Source organism: Salarias fasciatus, chromosome 1, assembly GCF_902148845.1.
Source record: "Salarias fasciatus chromosome 1, fSalaFa1.1, whole genome shotgun sequence".
In the NCBI taxonomy this organism is placed as follows: domain Eukaryota; kingdom Metazoa; phylum Chordata; class Actinopteri; order Blenniiformes; family Blenniidae; genus Salarias; species Salarias fasciatus.
The window spans coordinates 15841079-15860585 of NC_043745.1; the positions used below are offsets into that span (position 1 = coordinate 15841079).

Below are 19507 nucleotides of genomic sequence, written 5' to 3' on the forward strand. Positions count from 1 at the left end.
AAGTATCTTAAACATGCGTTTATTTTTCATCGTTTCTATGTTCCAAAAGTCAACAATAGTACCATAGATGAAATGCAAAATTCACAATTAGCAAAAACCATATTACTGAAGCTGTCACAAGTCCAAGCTGCTTCCTCATTCTGTGAGAAAAGCATGTCTCAGTGTCAGCTCTGTCTTCTTGGATGATCTCATCTTTGTCACACCCTTTGTTAGCTGTAATTTTCCGCTGTCACAGATAATAAGAAAATCCTTGCTAATTTTGGAAAGATCTAGCAAACTGCAGAGTGCTGTCATCATGGGTTCAAATGTGACTTTGTCATTTTCTCTCTCAGTATTGCAGCATTTCCACAAAAATGTTGAAAATCTTTACAAAAGATTTATGTCACATTTGAAATGGTTTTACTTGTAATTTTCACAGGAATGCCTTTCATCAGACTGATTTCATTCTTCATGAGATAGATAAGTAATAAATTACTGTACATCATGAATACCAATAGATTCTGGCTATCCATGTCATGACTTTATTCTGTTGAATTTACTAATGCACAGCAAAGAACAATTTACAGTCCTTAACTTTCTCTTTTAGTCCATATTTCAACAGATTTTGGGGAACGTGATCATAGATACACTAGTAACACAGGAAAACTGAAATGGCTGCTGTCTCAGAAAAATATACCAAGGCAAGGCTGAGCTGCTGATTGTCATCATGAAATACCAAGAAAAAGTCAAAATTCACATTTGAAAAGTGGTGGAAGTAATAAATACTCACATGCACTATAATTAAAGTAGGATTGTTAAGTACCTGTGATAAATTTAACACATTCTTAAATGAAATCCACGCCATGTGATCGACTTTCTTACTTTTAAAGGTAATGGTCTCTAATTTATTTTGCCGCACCGGATCTGCATGTGTGAAGCCAACAACTGTTTGCTCTCAGTGGTATAATTTCTGTGTATCTTACAGTTTCAGTTTTTCCTGAGATTGTGCTTTTATCATAGATATATTCTAGCAAGGGCTGAGTTTAACCAATGGTCAAATGAATGGTCAGAATAAGTGCCAGGGTCTCCTCAGACAAACTAGTTACAGAAACTGAAAACAGAACTCTTCAATAAGAACATAAAAACCCTGTAAAAATACACACAAAGATTATCCTTAGTCAAAGGAGCAGGGGCGTATCAGACTGATGTAAAATCATGAATAGAAAAGACAACATTCCATTGTCAGTGAAATAAAACAGAAAAGTTAGTAGTTACTAAATGCTTAACAAGAGTACCTCCAGGTATTATTCTGTACAAATTAAAAAAATGTGGGTGGCGATGGTACACTTCAGTACTTCTTGTATTTTTCTTCCAGACTGACGTGAACTGTGGAGATAAAAATGATGAGCGGACATGGTGGCGGTTGAGGTGGTTAGCAGACTCTTAGCCAGAATGTTCTCAGTTCGCGGGCTTCGGGACTTTCCGTGTGGAGTCTTCATGTTCCGCCTGTTCGTGGGCTTCCTCCAGGGAACCTGTCCCATGTGAGCCCTGCTGTCGAGAGCTGGGGTTGACTGCACCACCCGGGTCTGAATAAAGCAGCATGAAATGATGGCTGGAGGGATGAACGCATGTCATTCACATCTGTCACTGCCATCTACTGGTGTCTCGCTCACAGAGTCACGCCAAACGCCACAGTGAAATGAACATTTTAAAACTGAATTTAACGAGTGGACTTTAAACCCTTTCACTTCTTTGTGGCGGCCTCTATGTGGAGGGTTAATAAAACTCCAACAAACATTAAGACCCGATTCCGCTTTTGTCGCTCAAGCAAAGGAAACACGCAGTTTTCATTTGGCAATCGTTTCATTGAGAGGAAGTTGAAAGCATGACTGTCGTCTATGGGGGGCACACAGAGATGATTCTTAGCTAATCTGTCACGAGTAAACACCAACGTTATACGCATTGTAATCTTTGGATCGTATAAGTGCTCTATGAACAGGATTATGGATGATTTTTGAAAATCTGTGCTACTTCACACTCATATCCCGTCAGAGCGTCAAGAAGGTTATCCTGTCACAATAACACAAGGAGGATGAAACAAAAGTTTATTGTAGTCTTCTTTTCAAGACAACCCAACTTTGAGACAAATGTGTGTGTGTGTGTGTGTGTGTGTGTGTGTGTGTGTGTGTGTGTGTGTGTGTGTGTGTGTGCCAAAACTAAAAAACGAGAAGTATCCTAAATCGTCTCTGTCTGATAGCATTCTCACACTCTAAAGCTCCATATTGTCATCTAAACAAGTCTTTGCTGTCGGCTTTGATAAATGAAAGAAACAAAACACTTTTATTATAAACTTTACATTGGAAAAACTTATTTTTATTCCATCTCAAAATACCAAATGATGTAAGTGAAGAATACTGAAGGAGATACAAGATATTATAGAACTTTTGTATAAATATATTCACATTTTTTTTTAAAAAAGCATGTAAAATATTGGAAATTTACAAAGTTGCACAGGCATTGCACAGAAAAACCTCAGATATTGCAGTAATTTCTCTTCAAATTAGTTTCACTTTTCTTCATTTCCTCTTTTTTTGGGGAAAAAAAAAATACCCCAAAGTATCTGCACAGGTGTGAACAGCACAAACAGTGTCCGCTGTCAGGAGGGACTGTTTTCACACATTTTGATCAGTATGTTCATCTGGTCTTTGGACTCGGACACACAGTGAGAGCTGTTGGTCTGATTGCTGTGTCTCTTGGAGACGAAGGACACCTCTCTGTTGCCCTCACCTGGGGAGGTGCTGGAGATGTGGCGGAAGAGCTTCTGGATGCCCGTGTCTCTCAGGGAGCTCCTGAAGGAGCGGGCGGCGAACATGTAGAGGATGGGGTTGATGGTGCTGCTGATGAAGACCATGGCTCCGGCGATTAAGGCCATGGTACTCCTGACGCCTTCCAGGCTTTCTGCGGTGTCACTGAGTGAGCTGTCAGTGGCCAGGACGATGAGTGAGAGGATGTTGCCGATGTGATGAGGTGTCCAGCAGATAGCGAACGCAATCACCACGCTGGCGATCAGGACGGTGGACTTGCGCTTCGACTTGAAGGTCATCTGAGTAATCCTGCTGCACAGGCAGCCGTAGCAGACCACGAGGATGGCGAAGGGCAGCACGTAGCCCACCAGCGTCTCAAGCAGCACACACACCAGTTCTTGGGTGGGCGAAGTATACAGGCGGTACAGGCAGTGCTCTTCACCGTCTTTCTGATCAACAACCTGAGTGAGGATGACGGGAATGCTGAAGAGGAAGGCCGCAGTCCACAGGGCCAGCAGGAGTTTATTTAAAGCCTTTTTCCTCTTCCACTCCGCTGAGGCGAAGGGATATCGCACAGCCACGAAACGCTCCACGCTCATGAGGGTGATGAGGAAAACGCTGCTGTACATACAGGCGTTGATCATAAAGACCATAGCTTTGCAGCAAGGCTCTCCAAACACCCAGGAGCGGGCCAGGGAGTAGATCCACAGCGGCAGGGTGATGAGCACCAGCAGGTCTGCGGCCGCCAGGTGCAGGATGAGCATCACGGTGTGGGAGCGCTGCTTGACGTGCCTCAGGATGGTCCAGATCACCAGCAGGTTTCCAGGGGCTCCGAGCAGGAAGGCGAGACCCAGGATCACACAAACCACAACTGTTCCTCCATCGAACTCCTCAGGGGCCATTTCCTCTAAAGAAGACAGCTCAGCTGAGCGGTTCATGCTCCGAGTGTGTGTGCTGACTGTGGTGTCTGCTTGAAGAGAAAAACAAATTGCTGTACAAGTAAGTCTTCACTTCCCGTTTTTAGGATAGACTGCACCGGAAAAGGGTTTCCTCACAGGGTTTTTTTTTTTTTTGAGACTGAGAGGTGATTCATGCATGCTCCACACGTCTGTTTTCCCCTTAGGTCACGGTTTGAAGAAAAATCTGACAGAAATTGAAACAAGAGTTGGCCATACTGCCTGAAACATTTAAAGGTGCTGTAGGCAGGATTTTGCTAGTCAATGCTAATTTTTCTGTGTTTTCTTTGGATTAAATGTTGGAGTATCCATTGATAATCCTTTACGAGTGTAGCATAACTGCACTAACGCGAGGGCGCAGCGTTTCCATCTGTCTCTGTTCTGAGCTGAAAAGGAATCTCGACAGCTCCAGGTGTCTTTGACCAATCAGAAGAGCCCATGAGGCTCTTATCGTGATTGGTCGAGGGGCGTTCGTTGCACATTCTTGTGGGAGGGGCTTAACTTGTGTAAGGGTGTGATGTCACAGAAAACAGGACAGGATTGGCTGTGCTGGGTTTCAAATCGCCATCTTAGATGAGTCAAATCGGAGATGCGGAATCCTGCCTACAGCACCTTTAATTGAATTCAACTATAATGAATTATATACTTTTTAAATATAGGATGACGCTTGTGAAAAAATCCTGGTTGTATATCAAATGTGACTATTTTATTCATCCGTGACTTTGTTTCTTATGTACCATCAATTTATAAAAAGCTCCCCTGTAACCACTGTATTTAGAAATTCTGTCGTCGTTTAAAACGACCAAACTTTTTACGTGTGTTTTAATTTTTCAAAGTGGAAATGTTTTAAATAACAATTAATGTGTAAACAACTTCTGCTAATGTTCTTGAGGGATTTTCGAAAATTACACATCCTATATCTAACAGTTTATCTGAAGTAATTTCTATAAATGTATGATGGGAACTGAAGTACTTATGTAAACATCAGAAAGAAATGTTTTGACCACATCTGGTCTTTCACAATACTTTCAGTCTGGGAGGAAACGCTTGTGTTCAATAAAATATGTTGCACGTCAACAACAAAAAAACCGTGCTTTTCTGGTAGTGGACAGTGAAATATCACTACATGTTTCAACAAACTATTAATTATGATCTGTAATTAATGAATCCAATTAATATGTTTTAATCTCACCAATGAGAAGCCCTCAATTTGAGGTGTTTTCTTGTAAATTCATTATTATGATTGTCTCAGATCAAAAGATTGATGTAAAACAATTCTACAATTTACAATTTTCAAGAATTTTCAAGCAAAAAATAAGTTGCTTTTTAAATTCATTTATTGTTTTTAACAGAGTTGAATGCAGTCCCAGCAACCTCCATTCATAATTAGAAAATAAAAAATAAAACATCAGGTCCATGTAAAGGCCTGTAAGTTAACACATTAAAAAATTAAGAACACTTTTCTGAACAATACTCCGCTCCTCCACGCTCCCCTGCTCCTCACAGCAGGGAGCCTGTCAGCTAACGCTAAACAAGCCTAAACACACTTTTTCTCACCCCAACAACTCAAGCACAAGTATGTATGAATGTATAAAAAGTTATTTTATAAAAAATCAAGTCTCTACCAGAAAAACTAAAGTTACAGAATAAAAATGACATTAATGTAATTAAAAAACATAAAGCACTAAATATGACTGTAATTAATTGATTTCAATTAACTTGATAGTTTGACAACCTTACTAATTTGTAGCTGCTTTTGAAAACATTGATTTTGAGGGGTTTTTTTTTGTTGACTCTTATCTGAAATTTGGAAATTCAAAATTATTGTAATTATTCACCAAAAAAACTTGATCTAAACTAAAAAAAAAAAAACAATTAACACAACTCCATAACAGGATTAAATTTATGGTAATGAACATTAAAGAAACAATATCATCAGCATTTTATCATAACAGATAAGCCTTCAAACAGTGCGGAGGGCAGAGTTCATGCTTCCTTCATCTCAGGTTCAGGGATTCACAGTTTTTATTAGGCAGACAGCCACCTGCTCTTCCTGGGTGTCTGCTGCCCTCTGGCTCGCCTGTTGAGGCAGTGACAGCTCATTCAGTCTGCTTGTGTGAACGGCCATGTCTTGGAACAGCCTGACCAGTGGGGACTCCACCAAGCCTCCTCGTAGGTTTCTTGAAAAAAAAGCATACAGCATGGGGTTGACTGCGCTGCTGATGAAAACAAGGGCACCAGAGCAGGAGACCAAATTCCCGGGTAAATACTGATGCTCCACACCTGATCCCAGGGTGCAAGCCAGGTCGACGATGTTTACGAGGTGGTAAGGGAACCAGCACAGTGTGAAACCAACCACCACAACCAGGATTAGAGCCATGGATTTTGGTTTTGAGTTGAAGCTCATTTTGTTGAGCTGTGCAGACACTCGACAGTAACAGATACTGAGAGTAATAAAAGGAACTAGAATTTGGCACTCAGAGAGCGCAGACCTCCGCCACAGCTCAAATCAGTCACCAACAACCATAAAAACACCATATATAAAAACACCGGGCCGCTGTCCCGGAGAAGGATGTCCCCGCCGCGGCCAGGGAGCCGGGCCGCTCCCCGCCGGTCCCGGAGCAGCGGCGATCGCCCTGGACCGCGGCCTCTGCTGCCCGCCTGAGGCTGATTAGGGAGGCGGTGAGGAGGCATTCCGAGAGCCACCACCGCGGGGAGAACCAGAACCAGGGCCAGGACCAGCGAGGTTGCTGCCGGCGGTGTCGCTGCACCGGCGGAGCGCTCCCCAGCCCTGGGCACTGACACCGCCGCCCCGGACACCCACGACGTCGCCCCACAGCCGCCCCCGCCCCGTCCCCTCTTTTCCCCCACGACACTCCTGGTTGGGGACAGTAGCATCAGGAATATTCGCTTTTTTAATACCATCACGCGGTGTATTCCTGGTGCTGCTGTCCCCACGATCCTACACGATCTCCTGGAGCTCCTGCAGTCCCTCCCCTCCACTGTCCGCCGGGTCATCGTGAACGTCGGGACTAACGACACGGCCCGGCGGCAGTCGGAGGTCACCAAGCAGGATTTTAAGGACCTTTTTAACCTGTTGGAGAGCTGTGGAAGGTCGGTTTTTATCTCTGGACCTTTGCCGACCTTCTCCAGGGGCGCTGAACGCTTCTCCAGACTGCTCAGCCTCAACACCTGGCTTCAGCGCTCCTGCACAGCCTCCAACTTTTATTTCATTGACAATTTTAACCTTTTCTGGAACCGCCCAGCTTTTTATCATCAGGACGGACTTCACCCGAGCACGCTGGGCAGCTCCATTTTAGCAGGTAACATTCAGCACACAGTCCACACATCCCCCACTGACTGACTACCTGCAAGCCCCCCCCATCCACCACACGCCACACACACCCCTCACACACTTTCACTGCCCCCGGACACACCACACACCATCCACAGCATCCCAGTTATCACCTCGTGCAGACACCACATCCCCTGGACTGTTCTTAAACGCAAAAAGACTCTTTTAACAGTGAAACTTAACCAAGAGCGCACATCCAGTCCGCCCACCACCATTAACATGGCCCTGCTGAATGTGCGCTCTCTTTTAAACAAATCCTTTATTATTAATGATCTTATTTAAGACAATAACTTGGACAGTCTGCTTTTAACTGAGACATGGCTTGGCACCGATGCACCTGTTATCCTCACTGAGGCTTCCCCACCAAGTTTTAACTTTTCATATTCAACTAGACAGGGTAAGAGGGGTGGAGGGATTGCTTCCATTTTAAAGAACTCATTTAGTGCGTGTGCAGTAGCTTTTAACAGTTTTACATCCTTTGAGCACCACGCCTTTGTTTTTAGCAGTCCCCCGATCCTGTGTTTAACTGTGTACAGACCCCCTCAATACTCTAGTCTTTTTATTTGTGAATTTTCAGAACTTTTAACAATAATTCATTTTAAATATAGTAGAATTTTAATAACTGGTGATTTTAACTTACACGTTGATGACAACTCGGACTCTATGTCCAGAGAATTTTTAAACCTTTTAAACTGTTTAGATTTTAAACAGCATGTCACACAGCCAACTCACAACAGAGGACACACCCTGGACCTGGTTATAACCCACGGTCTGTCCATCAGTGTGTCCTCTGTTGTTGACCTGACTGTGTCTGACCACTACTGTGTGTTTTTTAACATCACCAGTTTTAACCAGCAGGAAGCCCCGGTGAGAACAGTGAGGAGACGCTACCTTACTTCTGAAGTGGCTGCAGATTTTATAGAGATTTTACAGAGCACTCCTGCAGTGATTTTACCTGCACCCTGTGATTTTATTGTTGACGATTTTAACAGTAAACTGAAGTCCAGCTCCACTTTTAACTAAAACGATCAAGGGCCACCCCAAACCCCCGTGGAGGAAAAACGATGAAATCATCAAACTGAAAAGAAACTGCAGGAGTGCTGAAAGAAGGTGGAGGAAATCCAAGTTGACTGTACATCACCAGATTCTACGTCAACAACTCAAAATCTACAATAATGCAGTTAAACGGGCCCGAACTTCCCACTTCTCTAAACTTATTTCAGACAATAAAGACAACCCCCGGTTCCTCTTCTCCACCTTCAACATTTTAACTGGCACTAGTTTTAATAAAGCTTTTAAGGAGCCAACAGACGCTCTCTGTGAAGACTTTGCAGACCACTTCAGAACTAAAATCATGGACATCAGGTCTCGTCTTTTACCCCAACAGGTTTTATCAGTGAACACAGCTGAACCGTTGTCCATGCCTGAGGAAACACTGGACAGTTTTGACCTGGTTGACGCGAGGACTCTTGGTCGAGTTTTCTCCCAAGTAAAATCAACAACCTGCCTTTTAGATCCCATCCCCACACCACTTTTTAAATCACTTCATGGATTCCTTGAGGAACAGATTTTAAACATTATGAATTGCTCTCTTCAGACGGGTGTCTTCCCCACTGCCTTTAAAACGGCGGTGGTGAACCCCCTTCTGAAGAAGAGCAATTTAGACCCCAATGTTTTTAATAACTACAGACCAGTATCCAACTTACCGTTTTTAAGTAAAGTTTTAGAAAGACTGGTTTTTAACCAAGTCAATGACTTTTTAATGATCAATAACATTTTAGAAAGGCATCAGTCTGGTTTTAGAGTGAACCACAGTACCGAGACGGCCCTTTTAAAGATTTTAAACGATATCAGGTGGAATTTAGATAATAAAAAGCTCACAGTGTTGGTTCTACTGGACCTGAGTGCCGCCTTCGACACAGTAGACCATCACATTTTAATAAACAGATTGAGTCACCTGGTGGGCCTCTCTGGTACTGTTCTTAACTGGTTCAGTTCTTATCTCACAGATCGATGTTTTTATGTAAGTTTGGATACTTGTTCCTCAGGAACCCATGAAATTAGGTGTGGGGTTCCCCAAGGTTCAATTTTAGGTCCTATACTTTTTAATCTCTACATGCTTCCACTTGGGGACGTCATCAGGAGACACGGCATCAGTTTCCATAGTTACGCTGATGATACTCAGCTGTACATCGCCGTGTCTCCTGATGACTCAGGGCCAATAGAAACCCTTTTTAACTGTATTTCAGACATCAAGTCATGGATGGCAGTGAATTTGGCAGTGAGTGTGAGTGTGAGTGTGTGTGTGGTGCATACTGTTTGATGGCGCGGTTTTTGTTCTTTTTGTTTTTATGACTGTTTTTAATGTTCAGCACTTTGCGTTGTTTTTATTAATATGAAAAGTTCTATATAAATAAAATCTGATTGATTGATTGATTGATATATAATCACACAACATTGTGATCGGGGGAGTGATCAGAGCGGAGCGCTGCAGCGTGCAGTGCCTCTGTCTGTCGCCCTGTCGCCCTCTCTCCCTGTGTGTGTGTGTGTGTTTGTGTGTGTGTGTGTGTGTGTTTATCTGAAAAGGAAAACCGAAAAGCAACATAATTAATGTTATTTTACTTCATTTTAATTTGAAAATTGTCCGGATTCTCTCGTATTTTCCGTTCCCGACTTCCTGTGTGGTGCGATCTGCTCTGTCTCGCTCAGAGGCGGTTCTGGCTTGTGCCCTGAGCGAGAACCGTCCAACCCCCCCCCCCCCCCCCCCCCCCCCCCACACCCCCCCACCCCCCACCCCACGTCCAACAAAAACTTACCGCCAAACCCCGGCACCAAAACAATATATAGCAATACATTATATTATTTTGAATTAATTTATTAAATATAATAAATATAAAAACAAAGGATAAACGAGATCAATAAATATAATACAGTATATAAATTATATAAATTGAGAATGCTTGAATAATATCTGAACAAAGTAAAAAAGGCAACTCTATATGTAATCTTAAATACAAAAACGTAACAAGAACAAAGAAAAAAGATCAATAAATAAAATAGAGCATACACCTGAGGAGTCCTGCAAAGAACATGTGGCTGAGGAGGTAGATGGCTCTTCACCAGACTCAAGGACCATGTCTGTGGCTGCTGTGCAAGTGTCTGACTGCTCATCTTGGTCAGTGGCTGCTCCAGCCCCAAAATATTTCAGAATTGCCCCTGAATTTACAATTAAGATGCAATATGTATGCAGGGCCGGTCCGGGCATCTCTGGCGCCCAAGGCGAGCCCGACACGAGCAGCCCGTGCTGAGAATTGTTGAGCAAATAATTCCAAGCGATTCCGAGCGATGCCAAGAAGTGCGCTGCTCACTCGAACCGTCACAACGGCGCAGAGCGGGACTCACACGGACCGTCGGGGCGCCCCTTGTACGACCACGGTGCCCCCCCTAGTACGTGGTGCCCCAGGAAGGGAATTGTTTCGCCTACAGGACGGACTGGCCCTGTATGTATGTTAGATCACACTGATATCCCAAATGCATTACCCAATTAAAATGACCATAAATCAACCGGAGTCCATAGTCACGTGACGTAAACAAATTTACGTACATTTTTTTTCACACAACCCAGTCAGTTACGTGTGGGTCTGCATTAATTATGAAATACAATTAATTTTGAAGCAGTATGTGTTGGCATCAGTCTGCACCCCCTCCCCCTCCCCGCACTACTGCGCACCACCGCCCCCCTTGCCAACCTCTGCAGTCGCTCAATGCTTGCTAACAAACCAACCAACCAACCAGCCAACCAACCAACCAACCAACCAACCAACAAACCAACAAACCAACCAACAAACCGACATGATTACATAACCTCCTGGCGGAGGTAATTACAAAGCCCACCGAGGTCTGCAGGCAGAACTGTATTATTTCATGAGTCATAGAGGTAAACTCACTGTACAAACACTGCTCTGTTCCATCAAATCCATCCAAAGTCTGGGTGAGCAAGACGGGCACCCCTGAAAGTAAAGCATCGAGCCACAAAACCACCAGACACCAGTTCAGAGTCCTGCTGTTCTTCCAGCGCAACATAACAAAGGGATGACAGATGGCGAGAAACTGTTCCACGCTCATGAGGGTGATGAAGAAGATGCTACTGAACATACACTCGTTGATAATGTACACCAAGGCCTTGCAGAAAGCCGCTCCAAACACCCACGTGTCCATCAGAGAGTAGATCCACAGAGGCAGGGTGACGAGGACCAGCAGGTCTGCCGCAGCCAGGTGGAGGATGAGCACCACAACGTGGGCGTTCTGCTTGACGTGTCTCAGGATGGTCCAGATCACCAGCAGGTTCCCCGGGGCTCCGACCGTGAAAGACAGAGCCAGGACCAGACAAACGAGGCCCATCCAGCCGTCAAACTCCTCGGGAGCTTCCACAGGAGACGGCTCTGCTGAGTGGTTCATGCTGGAGGCGGCTGGCTCGTCGTGGTGTCTGCACAGAAAACAGAGTGCTGCATGAGCAAGGCTTCACTTCCCTCTATAGATGAACGAGGCAGGGATGAGGTTTCTAACGTCACCAGTCATCACCAGTCATCTCAGATCGTCAGGAAGGGCCACTTTCGAGAAAGTAAACAATCTACTGACATCTGCTGTTAAGCCTGTGGTACTCAATAGAGTGTGCTTTCTTTATTTAAAACTTCCTGCTCATGATGTTGTGATGTGAACTCCGTCAGTTTGGTTATCAGTAAAAATGACTGATTATCCAAGATAATTATTAATTTAAAGAGTTTGGAATCAAATACTTTGCCAATAACTTAACTGGCATATTGAGTAATAAAAATAACGTTTCGAAGCCTTTCTTCCCTGGAACACCTGATGTTGCCTCGAAGAAACTCTGAGGACTTGTCTCCCAGTTTCTATTCACCAAACAATTATAGTGAAACTGAATGCAGCCAAACACATCCAGTCTCGCATACATACTAAAGCAGAAATCTTAAAAATTAACACAAAGGGTTTCCTTGGATTCAACAAGTTCAATTTACAAGGATTCTTAAAAAAAAAAAAAATTGGCCCACTGATAGTGAGAATGACATTTTTACCATCATCATAATAGTTCCTGTTCCATTTCTAAAAAGTGTCCACTTCATTTCCTTTGATATGTGTAAATCTAATTTGGAAAGCCAAACATACATAGGAAAAACAGTCAAACTCCAGATACATCCACATCCTCGTTCTTAAGTGTCCTTCCTTTTTAGATCCAGATATTTTCATTGATCTACAGTTTAAATATACCACAACCCAAACTAATTGTATTTGGATTAAAGCTTGCACTTTTGATAAACCTGGTCCTTGCTCTATGTCTAAGTTTTAAGGTTTTTGTTTCTCATATGCCACATGCGCATAATGTCATTCCAAGAAAGTCTAAAATCACAAAACCCTGGCTTAACCTAGTTGTCCTTTACAAGTGTAAAATAAGGGGAGAGCAAAGAAGAATAGCAATACCTTGTAGGCAAGACAGTCATTGCTGCAGATGTAAAAATCTGGTTACACCCGCAGTCTGCTGTGCAGCTGTTGTCCTGAGTCTCACATGCCTGCTCCAAAGAGAAAGAGATAAATACCTAATGCCACCTCCTCTTTTTCTCTTTGCTCCTCCTCCCATTAGCCTTTCTTTTCCCAAATTCCTCCATGGTTTACTTTTGGCATGAATTGCGTTTACTGGAAGTTGCTTCTGCAATCAGACTATGAAATACATAGTTAGCAGCTGATATGATTGAATCCAAGTCATGTTCAAACATGCCTGTGAGGCAGGATACTGACAACACAGATTTGTGGAGCACTGATTAGAATCAAATCCTGTCATCCATAAGCGGGTATTGGACTGACATTAACAGTTTAAATGATGTTGAAATAAGGTCGGTTTATGAAAAAAAAACATTAATTCAACATCAAAACCATGTTGAAAGTGTCTAAAAATGACTATGTAAATGGCGCTATATAAATAAAGCTGAATTGAAAATTGAAATTGAACACCAAATGGTTGAAGTTGTGTCATTAACTGTGAATTCAACATTTTTGTAGATTTATGTCTAATCATTATTTTTAAAGTCATGAATTTAAAAAAAATTGCTGAAGAATATCAGTTTAAAAAATAATGTTATTTCAACATTCAAACAATGCTGATCAATTCACCATTGAAAAAGTGCTGGTACATCAACTCTGAACTAGAAAAAATTTGCAGTTCCTGAAGAAACTGCAAGTGTGAATGCTGAGTTGAAAATGTTAAACTGTAATGCAGAAAAAGCTCAATAAGCAAAGTTGAAAAACACTGAAATAAAGTTAAAAATGGTTGAAAAAGTTTGAAAACGCTGCAAAAAGTTGAAAAGCGTTGAAAATACTGCGAAAATTTGAAAAAAGTTGAAAAAAGTTGAAAAAGTTTGAAAACACTGTAAAAAGTTAAAAAAGTTTGAAAACGCTGCAAAAAGTTGAAAAGGGTTGAAAAAAGTTGAAAAAGGTTGAAAAGGTTTGAAAAAGGTTGAAAACATTGCAAAAAGTTGAAAAGGGTAAAAAAGGTTGAAAACCATGCAAAAGTTGAAAAGGTTTGAAAAAAGTTGAAAAAGTTTGAAAAAGTTTGAAAATGATTGAAAACACTGCAAAAAGTTGAAAAAGGTTGAAAAAAGTTGAAAAAGTTTCAAAAAGTTTGAAAACACTGCATAAAGTTGAAAAAGTCTGAAAAAGGTTGAAAACGCTGCAAAAAGTTGAGAAATATTGAAAAAGGTTCAAAACACTGCAAAAAGTTGAAAAAGGTTAAAAAAGTATGAAAACACTGCAAAAAGTTGAAAAATGTTGAAAAAGGTTGAAAACACTGCAAAAAGTTGAAAAAGTTTAAAAACGAATGAAAACACTGCAAAAAAAATTTGAAAATGTTGAAAAAGGTTGAAAACACTGCAAAAAGTTGAAAAAGGTTTAAAAAAGGTGAAAAAGGTTGAAAAATTTTGAAAAAGGTTGAAAACACTGTAAAAAGTTGAAAAGGTTGAAAAAAGGTGAAAAAGGTTGAAATATTTTGAAAAATGTTGAAAAATTTTGAAAAATGTTGAAAACACTGTAAAAAGTTGAAAAGGGTTAAAAAAAGTTGAAAAAGGTTGAAAAAGGTTGAAAACACTCTAAAAACTTGAAAAGGGTCGAAAAAAGTTGAAAAAGGTTGAAAACACTGCAAAAAGCTGAAAAAGTTTGAAAAAGGTTAAAAACACTGCAAAAAGTTGAAAAGGGTTGAAAAAAGTTGAAAAAGGTTGAAAACACTGCAAAAAGTTGAATAAGTTTGAAAAAGGTTGAAAACACTGCAAAAACTTAAAACAGTTGATAGAGGTAGAAGGAGCAGTGGAGTCAGTGTCAGAGTAACAGAGGATCAATAGAGCTCCAGTCTTAAAGGAAAAATCCAGACTAATCAAGCAGCAGCAGCACAACAGGTGTGTCTGTTGCAATGGAGACCAGCTGCACAGCAGCCATGACAGTGAATCAGCACTTTTTAATGGAGTGCGCATGGTTGAAGAAATGGCATTTCTCGGGGACCAAGATGTGAAATTGAAAAAGATTTTCACACAGTCAGATTCAGAAGCCTTTCATGAATTTAATGGTGCAGGAATCATGTCTGTAGGATCATCCATTCAGCCATACCAATTGTGCGAACACGAGTGAAGTTTTGGATTCAGGCGTCTCGAAAATGCATTGGAGCGGATGGGAGAAAATTCTGCACTCTCCTCAAACAAATGCCTCTGGAGAGAGAACCGTTTGAGATAGAGACAAAGTGACTCAATTGTACGGGTCACAAGAGAAATTCCTACGTTTAGAGGGGTTATTGTGCAGATTGAGCCAGAAATGTGGCCATACGGACGAGAAAAGAATTTTTTTTTTGGTTAAAATTCAGAGCCTCCCGCACTCTAAATTTGATTCTCCCACTCTAGCTTTTCCAATACACACCCATTATAAACTTCAGAAACGGCTAAAATTCCCTCCATACTTGAAGCCTCACAGTTTAAATTTGGTAAAAGATCTTGAGATGATACTACATACCTGAATAGAGGACAAAAATGCCTACGTTTTAAAAGTAAAATGACTTGTCTATGTGAAAGTATGACAAAGTAGTAAGGGTTCAAAGTTGAAGGAGTTGAAAGGTCAGTTGAAGGGTTTTCCCATCCACTTCAATGTTAAAAATAATTTTAAAAAGTTGAAATATTTCAAAAAGTTGAACAAAGTTGAAAAAGTTGAAAAAGGTTGAAGAAAGGGTTTAAAAAGTTGAATAGTTTAAAAGTTGAATGGTTAAAATCGGTTAAGATTTGAAAAAGTTATAAGGTTCCAAAATTTGAAAAAATCTCCATCCGTTAACATGGGGCAAAAAGTTGCACAAAAGTTGAAATATTTCAAAAAGTTTAAGAGATATCAAAAAGTTAGAACATAGCACCCATGTCCTTAAAAAGCTGCACAATTTGATATATGAATGGTTCAAATCGGACCAAATTTGGAGGAGTAGTTAAGCGTTAAAAAACGGCGGAAGAAGTCAGAATAATAACTAGAAAAAATTTGCAGTTCCTGAAGAAACTGCAAGTGTGAATGCTGAGTTGAAAATGTTAAACTGTAATGCAGAAAAAGCTCAATAAGCAAAGTTGAAAAACACTGAAATAAAGTTAAAAATGGTTGAAAAAGTTTGAAAACGCTGCAAAAAGTTGAAAAGCGTTGAAAATACTGCGAAAATTTGAAAAAAGTTGAAAAAAGTTGAAAAAGTTTGAAAACACTGTAAAAAGTTAAAAAAGTTTGAAAACGCTGCAAAAAGTTGAAAAGGGTTGAAAAAAGTTGAAAAAGGTTGAAAAGGTTTGAAAAAGGTTGAAAACATTGCAAAAAGTTGAAAAGGGTAAAAAAGGTTGAAAACCATGCAAAAAGTTGAAAAGGTTTGAAAAAAGTTGAAAAAGTTTGAAAAAGTTTGAAAATGATTGAAAACACTGCAAAAAGTTGAAAAAGGTTGAAAAAAGTTGAAAAAGTTTCAAAAAGTTTGAAAACACTGCATAAAGTTGAAAAAGTCTGAAAAAGGTTGAAAACGCTGCAAAAAGTTGAGAAATATTGAAAAAGGTTCAAAACACTGCAAAAAGTTGAAAAAGGTTAAAAAAGTATGAAAACACTGCAAAAAGTTGAAAAATGTTGAAAAAGGTTGAAAACACTGCAAAAAGTTGAAAAAGTTTAAAAACGAATGAAAACACTGCAAAAAAAATTTGAAAATGTTGAAAAAGGTTGAAAACACTGCAAAAAGTTGAAAAAGGTTTAAAAAAGGTGAAAAAGGTTGAAAAATTTTGAAAAAGGTTGAAAACACTGTAAAAAGTTGAAAAGGTTGAAAAAAGGTGAAAAAGGTTGAAATATTTTGAAAAATGTTGAAAAATTTTGAAAAATGTTGAAAACACTGTAAAAAGTTGAAAAGGGTTAAAAAAAGTTGAAAAAGGTTGAAAAAGGTTGAAAACACTCTAAAAACTTGAAAAGGGTCGAAAAAAGTTGAAAAAGGTTGAAAACACTGCAAAAAGCTGAAAAAGTTTGAAAAAGGTTAAAAACACTGCAAAAAGTTGAAAAGGGTTGAAAAAAGTTGAAAAAGGTTGAAAACACTGCAAAAAGTTGAATAAGTTTGAAAAAGGTTGAAAACACTGCAAAAACTTAAAACAGTTGATAGAGGTAGAAGGAGCAGTGGAGTCAGTGTCAGAGTAACAGAGGATCAATAGAGCTCCAGTCTTAAAGGAAAAATCCAGACTAATCAAGCAGCAGCAGCACAACAGGTGTGTCTGTTGCAATGGAGACCAGCTGCACAGCAGCCATGACAGTGAATCAGCACTTTTTAATGGAGTGCGCATGGTTGAAGAAATGGCATTTCTCGGGGACCAAGATGTGAAATTGAAAAAGATTTTCACACAGTCAGATTCAGAAGCCTTTCATGAATTTAATGGTGCAGGAATCATGTCTGTAGGATCATCCATTCAGCCATACCAATTGTGCGAACACGAGTGAAGTTTTGGATTCAGGCGTCTCGAAAATGCATTGGAGCGGATGGGAGAAAATTCTGCACTCTCCTCAAACAAATGCCTCTGGAGAGAGAACCGTTTGAGATAGAGACAAAGTGACTCAATTGTACGGGTCACAAGAGAAATTCCTACGTTTAGAGGGGTTATTGTGCAGATTGAGCCAGAAATGTGGCCATACGGACGAGAAAAGAATTTTTTTTTTGGTTAAAATTCAGAGCCTCCCGCACTCTAAATTTGATTCTCCCACTCTAGCTTTTCCAATACACACCCATTATAAACTTCAGAAACGGCTAAAATTCCCTCCATACTTGAAGCCTCACAGTTTAAATTTGGTAAAAGATCTTGAGATGATACTACATACCTGAATAGAGGACAAAAATGCCTACGTTTTAAAAGTAAAATGACTTGTCTATGTGAAAGTATGACAAAGTAGTAAGGGTTCAAAGTTGAAGGAGTTGAAAGGTCAGTTGAAGGGTTTTCCCATCCACTTCAATGTTAAAAATAATTTTAAAAAGTTGAAATATTTCAAAAAGTTGAACAAAGTTGAAAAAGTTGAAAAAGGTTGAAGAAAGGGTTTAAAAAGTTGAATAGTTTAAAAGTTGAATGGTTAAAATCGGTTAAGATTTGAAAAAGTTATAAGGTTCCAAAATTTGAAAAAATCTCCATCCGTTAACATGGGGCAAAAAGTTGCACAAAAGTTGAAATATTTCAAAAAGTTTAAGAGATATCAAAAAGTTAGAACATAGCACCCATGTCCTTAAAAAGCTGCACAATTTGATATATGAATGGTTCAAATCGGACCAAATTTGGAGGAGTAGTTAAGCGTTAAAAAACGGCGGAAGAAGTCAGAATAATAACTAGAAAAAATTTGCAGTTCCTGAAGAAACTGCAAGTGTGAATGCTGAGTTGAAAATGTTAAACTGTAATGCAGAAAAAGCTCAATAAGCAAAGTTGAAAAACACTGAAATAAAGTTAAAAATGGTTGAAAAAGTTTGAAAACGCTGCAAAAAGTTGAAAAGCGTTGAAAATACTGCGAAAATTTGAAAAAAGTTGAAAAAAGTTGAAAAAGTTTGAAAACACTGTAAAAAGTTAAAAAAGTTTGAAAACGCTGCAAAAAGTTGAAAAGGGTTGAAAAAAGTTGAAAAAGGTTGAAAAGGTTTGAAAAAGGTTGAAAACATTGCAAAAAGTTGAAAAGGGTAAAAAAGGTTGAAACCATGCAAAAAGTTGAAAAGGTTTGAAAAAAGTTGAAAAAGTTTGAAAAAGTTTGAAAATGATTGAAAACACTGCAAAAAGTTGAAAAAGGTTGAAAAAAGTTGAAAAAGTTTCAAAAAGTTTGAAAACACTGCATAAAGTTGAAAAAGTCTGAAAAAGGTTGAAAACGCTGCAAAAAGTTGAGAAATATTGAAAAAGGTTCAAAACACTGCAAAAAGTTGAAAAAGGTTAAAAAAGTATGAAAACACTGCAAAAAGTTGAAAAATGTTGAAAAAGGTTGAAAACACTGCAAAAAGTTGAAAAAGTTTAAAAACGAATGAAAACACTGCAAAAAAAATTTGAAAATGTTGAAAAAGGTTGAAAACACTGCAAAAAGTTGAAAAAGGTTTAAAAAAGGTGAAAAAGGTTGAAAAATTTTGAAAAAGGTTGAAAACACTGTAAAAAGTTGAAAAGGTTGAAAAAAGGTGAAAAAGGTTGAAATATTTTGAAAAATGTTGAAAAATTTTGAAAAATGTTGAAAACACTGTAAAAAGTTGAAAAGGGTTAAAAAAAGTTGAAAAAGGTTGAAAAAGGTTGAAAACACTCTAAAAACTTGAAAAGGGTCGAAAAAAGTTGAAAAAGGTTGAAAACACTGCAAAAAGCTGAAAAAGTTTGAAAAAGGTTAAAAACACTGCAAAAAGTTGAAAAGGGTTGAAAAAAGTTGAAAAAGGTTGAAAACACTGCAAAAAGTTGAATAAGTTTGAAAAAGGTTGAAAACACTGCAAAAACTTAAAACAGTTGATAGAGGTAGAAGGAGCAGTGGAGTCAGTGTCAGAGTAACAGAGGATCAATAGAGCTCCAGTCTTAAAGGAAAAATCCAGACTAATCAAGCAGCAGCAGCACAACAGGTGTGTCTGTTGCAATGGAGACCAGCTGCACAGCAGCCATGACAGTGAATCAGCACTTTTTAATGGAGTGCGCATGGTTGAAGAAATGGCATTTCTCGGGGACCAAGATGTGAAATTGAAAAAGATTTTCACACAGTCAGATTCAGAAGCCTTTCATGAATTTAATGGTGCAGGAATCATGTCTGTAGGATCATCCATTCAGCCATACCAATTGTGCGAACACGAGTGAAGTTTTGGATTCAGGCGTCTCGAAAATGCATTGGAGCGGATG

At 39.7% G+C, this 19507-nt stretch overlaps 2 protein-coding genes across 2 annotated transcripts; both read right to left on the bottom strand.

Annotated features, from left to right (window-relative positions):
* Positions 1-2113: 2113 nt before the first annotated feature.
* LOC115388007 (leukotriene B4 receptor 1) lies at positions 2114-3747 on the bottom strand. The gene has a single exon (XM_030090931.1). It carries the CDS (start codon positions 3719-3721, stop codon positions 2636-2638), a length of 1086 nt encoding a protein of 361 aa, XP_029946791.1. The 5' UTR covers positions 3722-3747; the 3' UTR covers positions 2114-2635.
* Positions 3748-5747: 2000 nt separating this feature from the next.
* Positions 5748-11552, bottom strand: LOC115390419 (leukotriene B4 receptor 1-like). Its single transcript, XM_030094285.1, has 2 exons — positions 10955-11552; positions 5748-6202 (listed from the first exon to the last, which is right to left on the bottom strand). The coding sequence occupies exons 1-2, from the start codon at positions 11550-11552 to the stop codon at positions 5748-5750; spliced, it is 1053 nt and encodes a 350-aa protein (XP_029950145.1).
* Positions 11553-19507: the final 7955 nt, after the last annotated feature.

What these genes read in the sequence shown, in the direction of transcription:
- LOC115390419 (XM_030094285.1), bottom strand. Translation starts at nt 11,552, where the DNA reads ATGAACCACTCAGCAGAGCCGTCTCCTGTGGAAGCTCCCGAGGAGTTT. An exon ending in TACCTCCGCCAGGAGGTTAT is followed by an intron (nt 6,203 to 10,954) that starts GTAATCATGTCG and finishes GCCAAATTCTAG; the next exon opens with TTCCTTTTATTACTCTCAGT.
- LOC115388007 (XM_030090931.1), bottom strand. Translation starts at nt 3,721, where the DNA reads ATGAACCGCTCAGCTGAGCTGTCTTCTTTAGAGGAAATGGCCCCTGAG.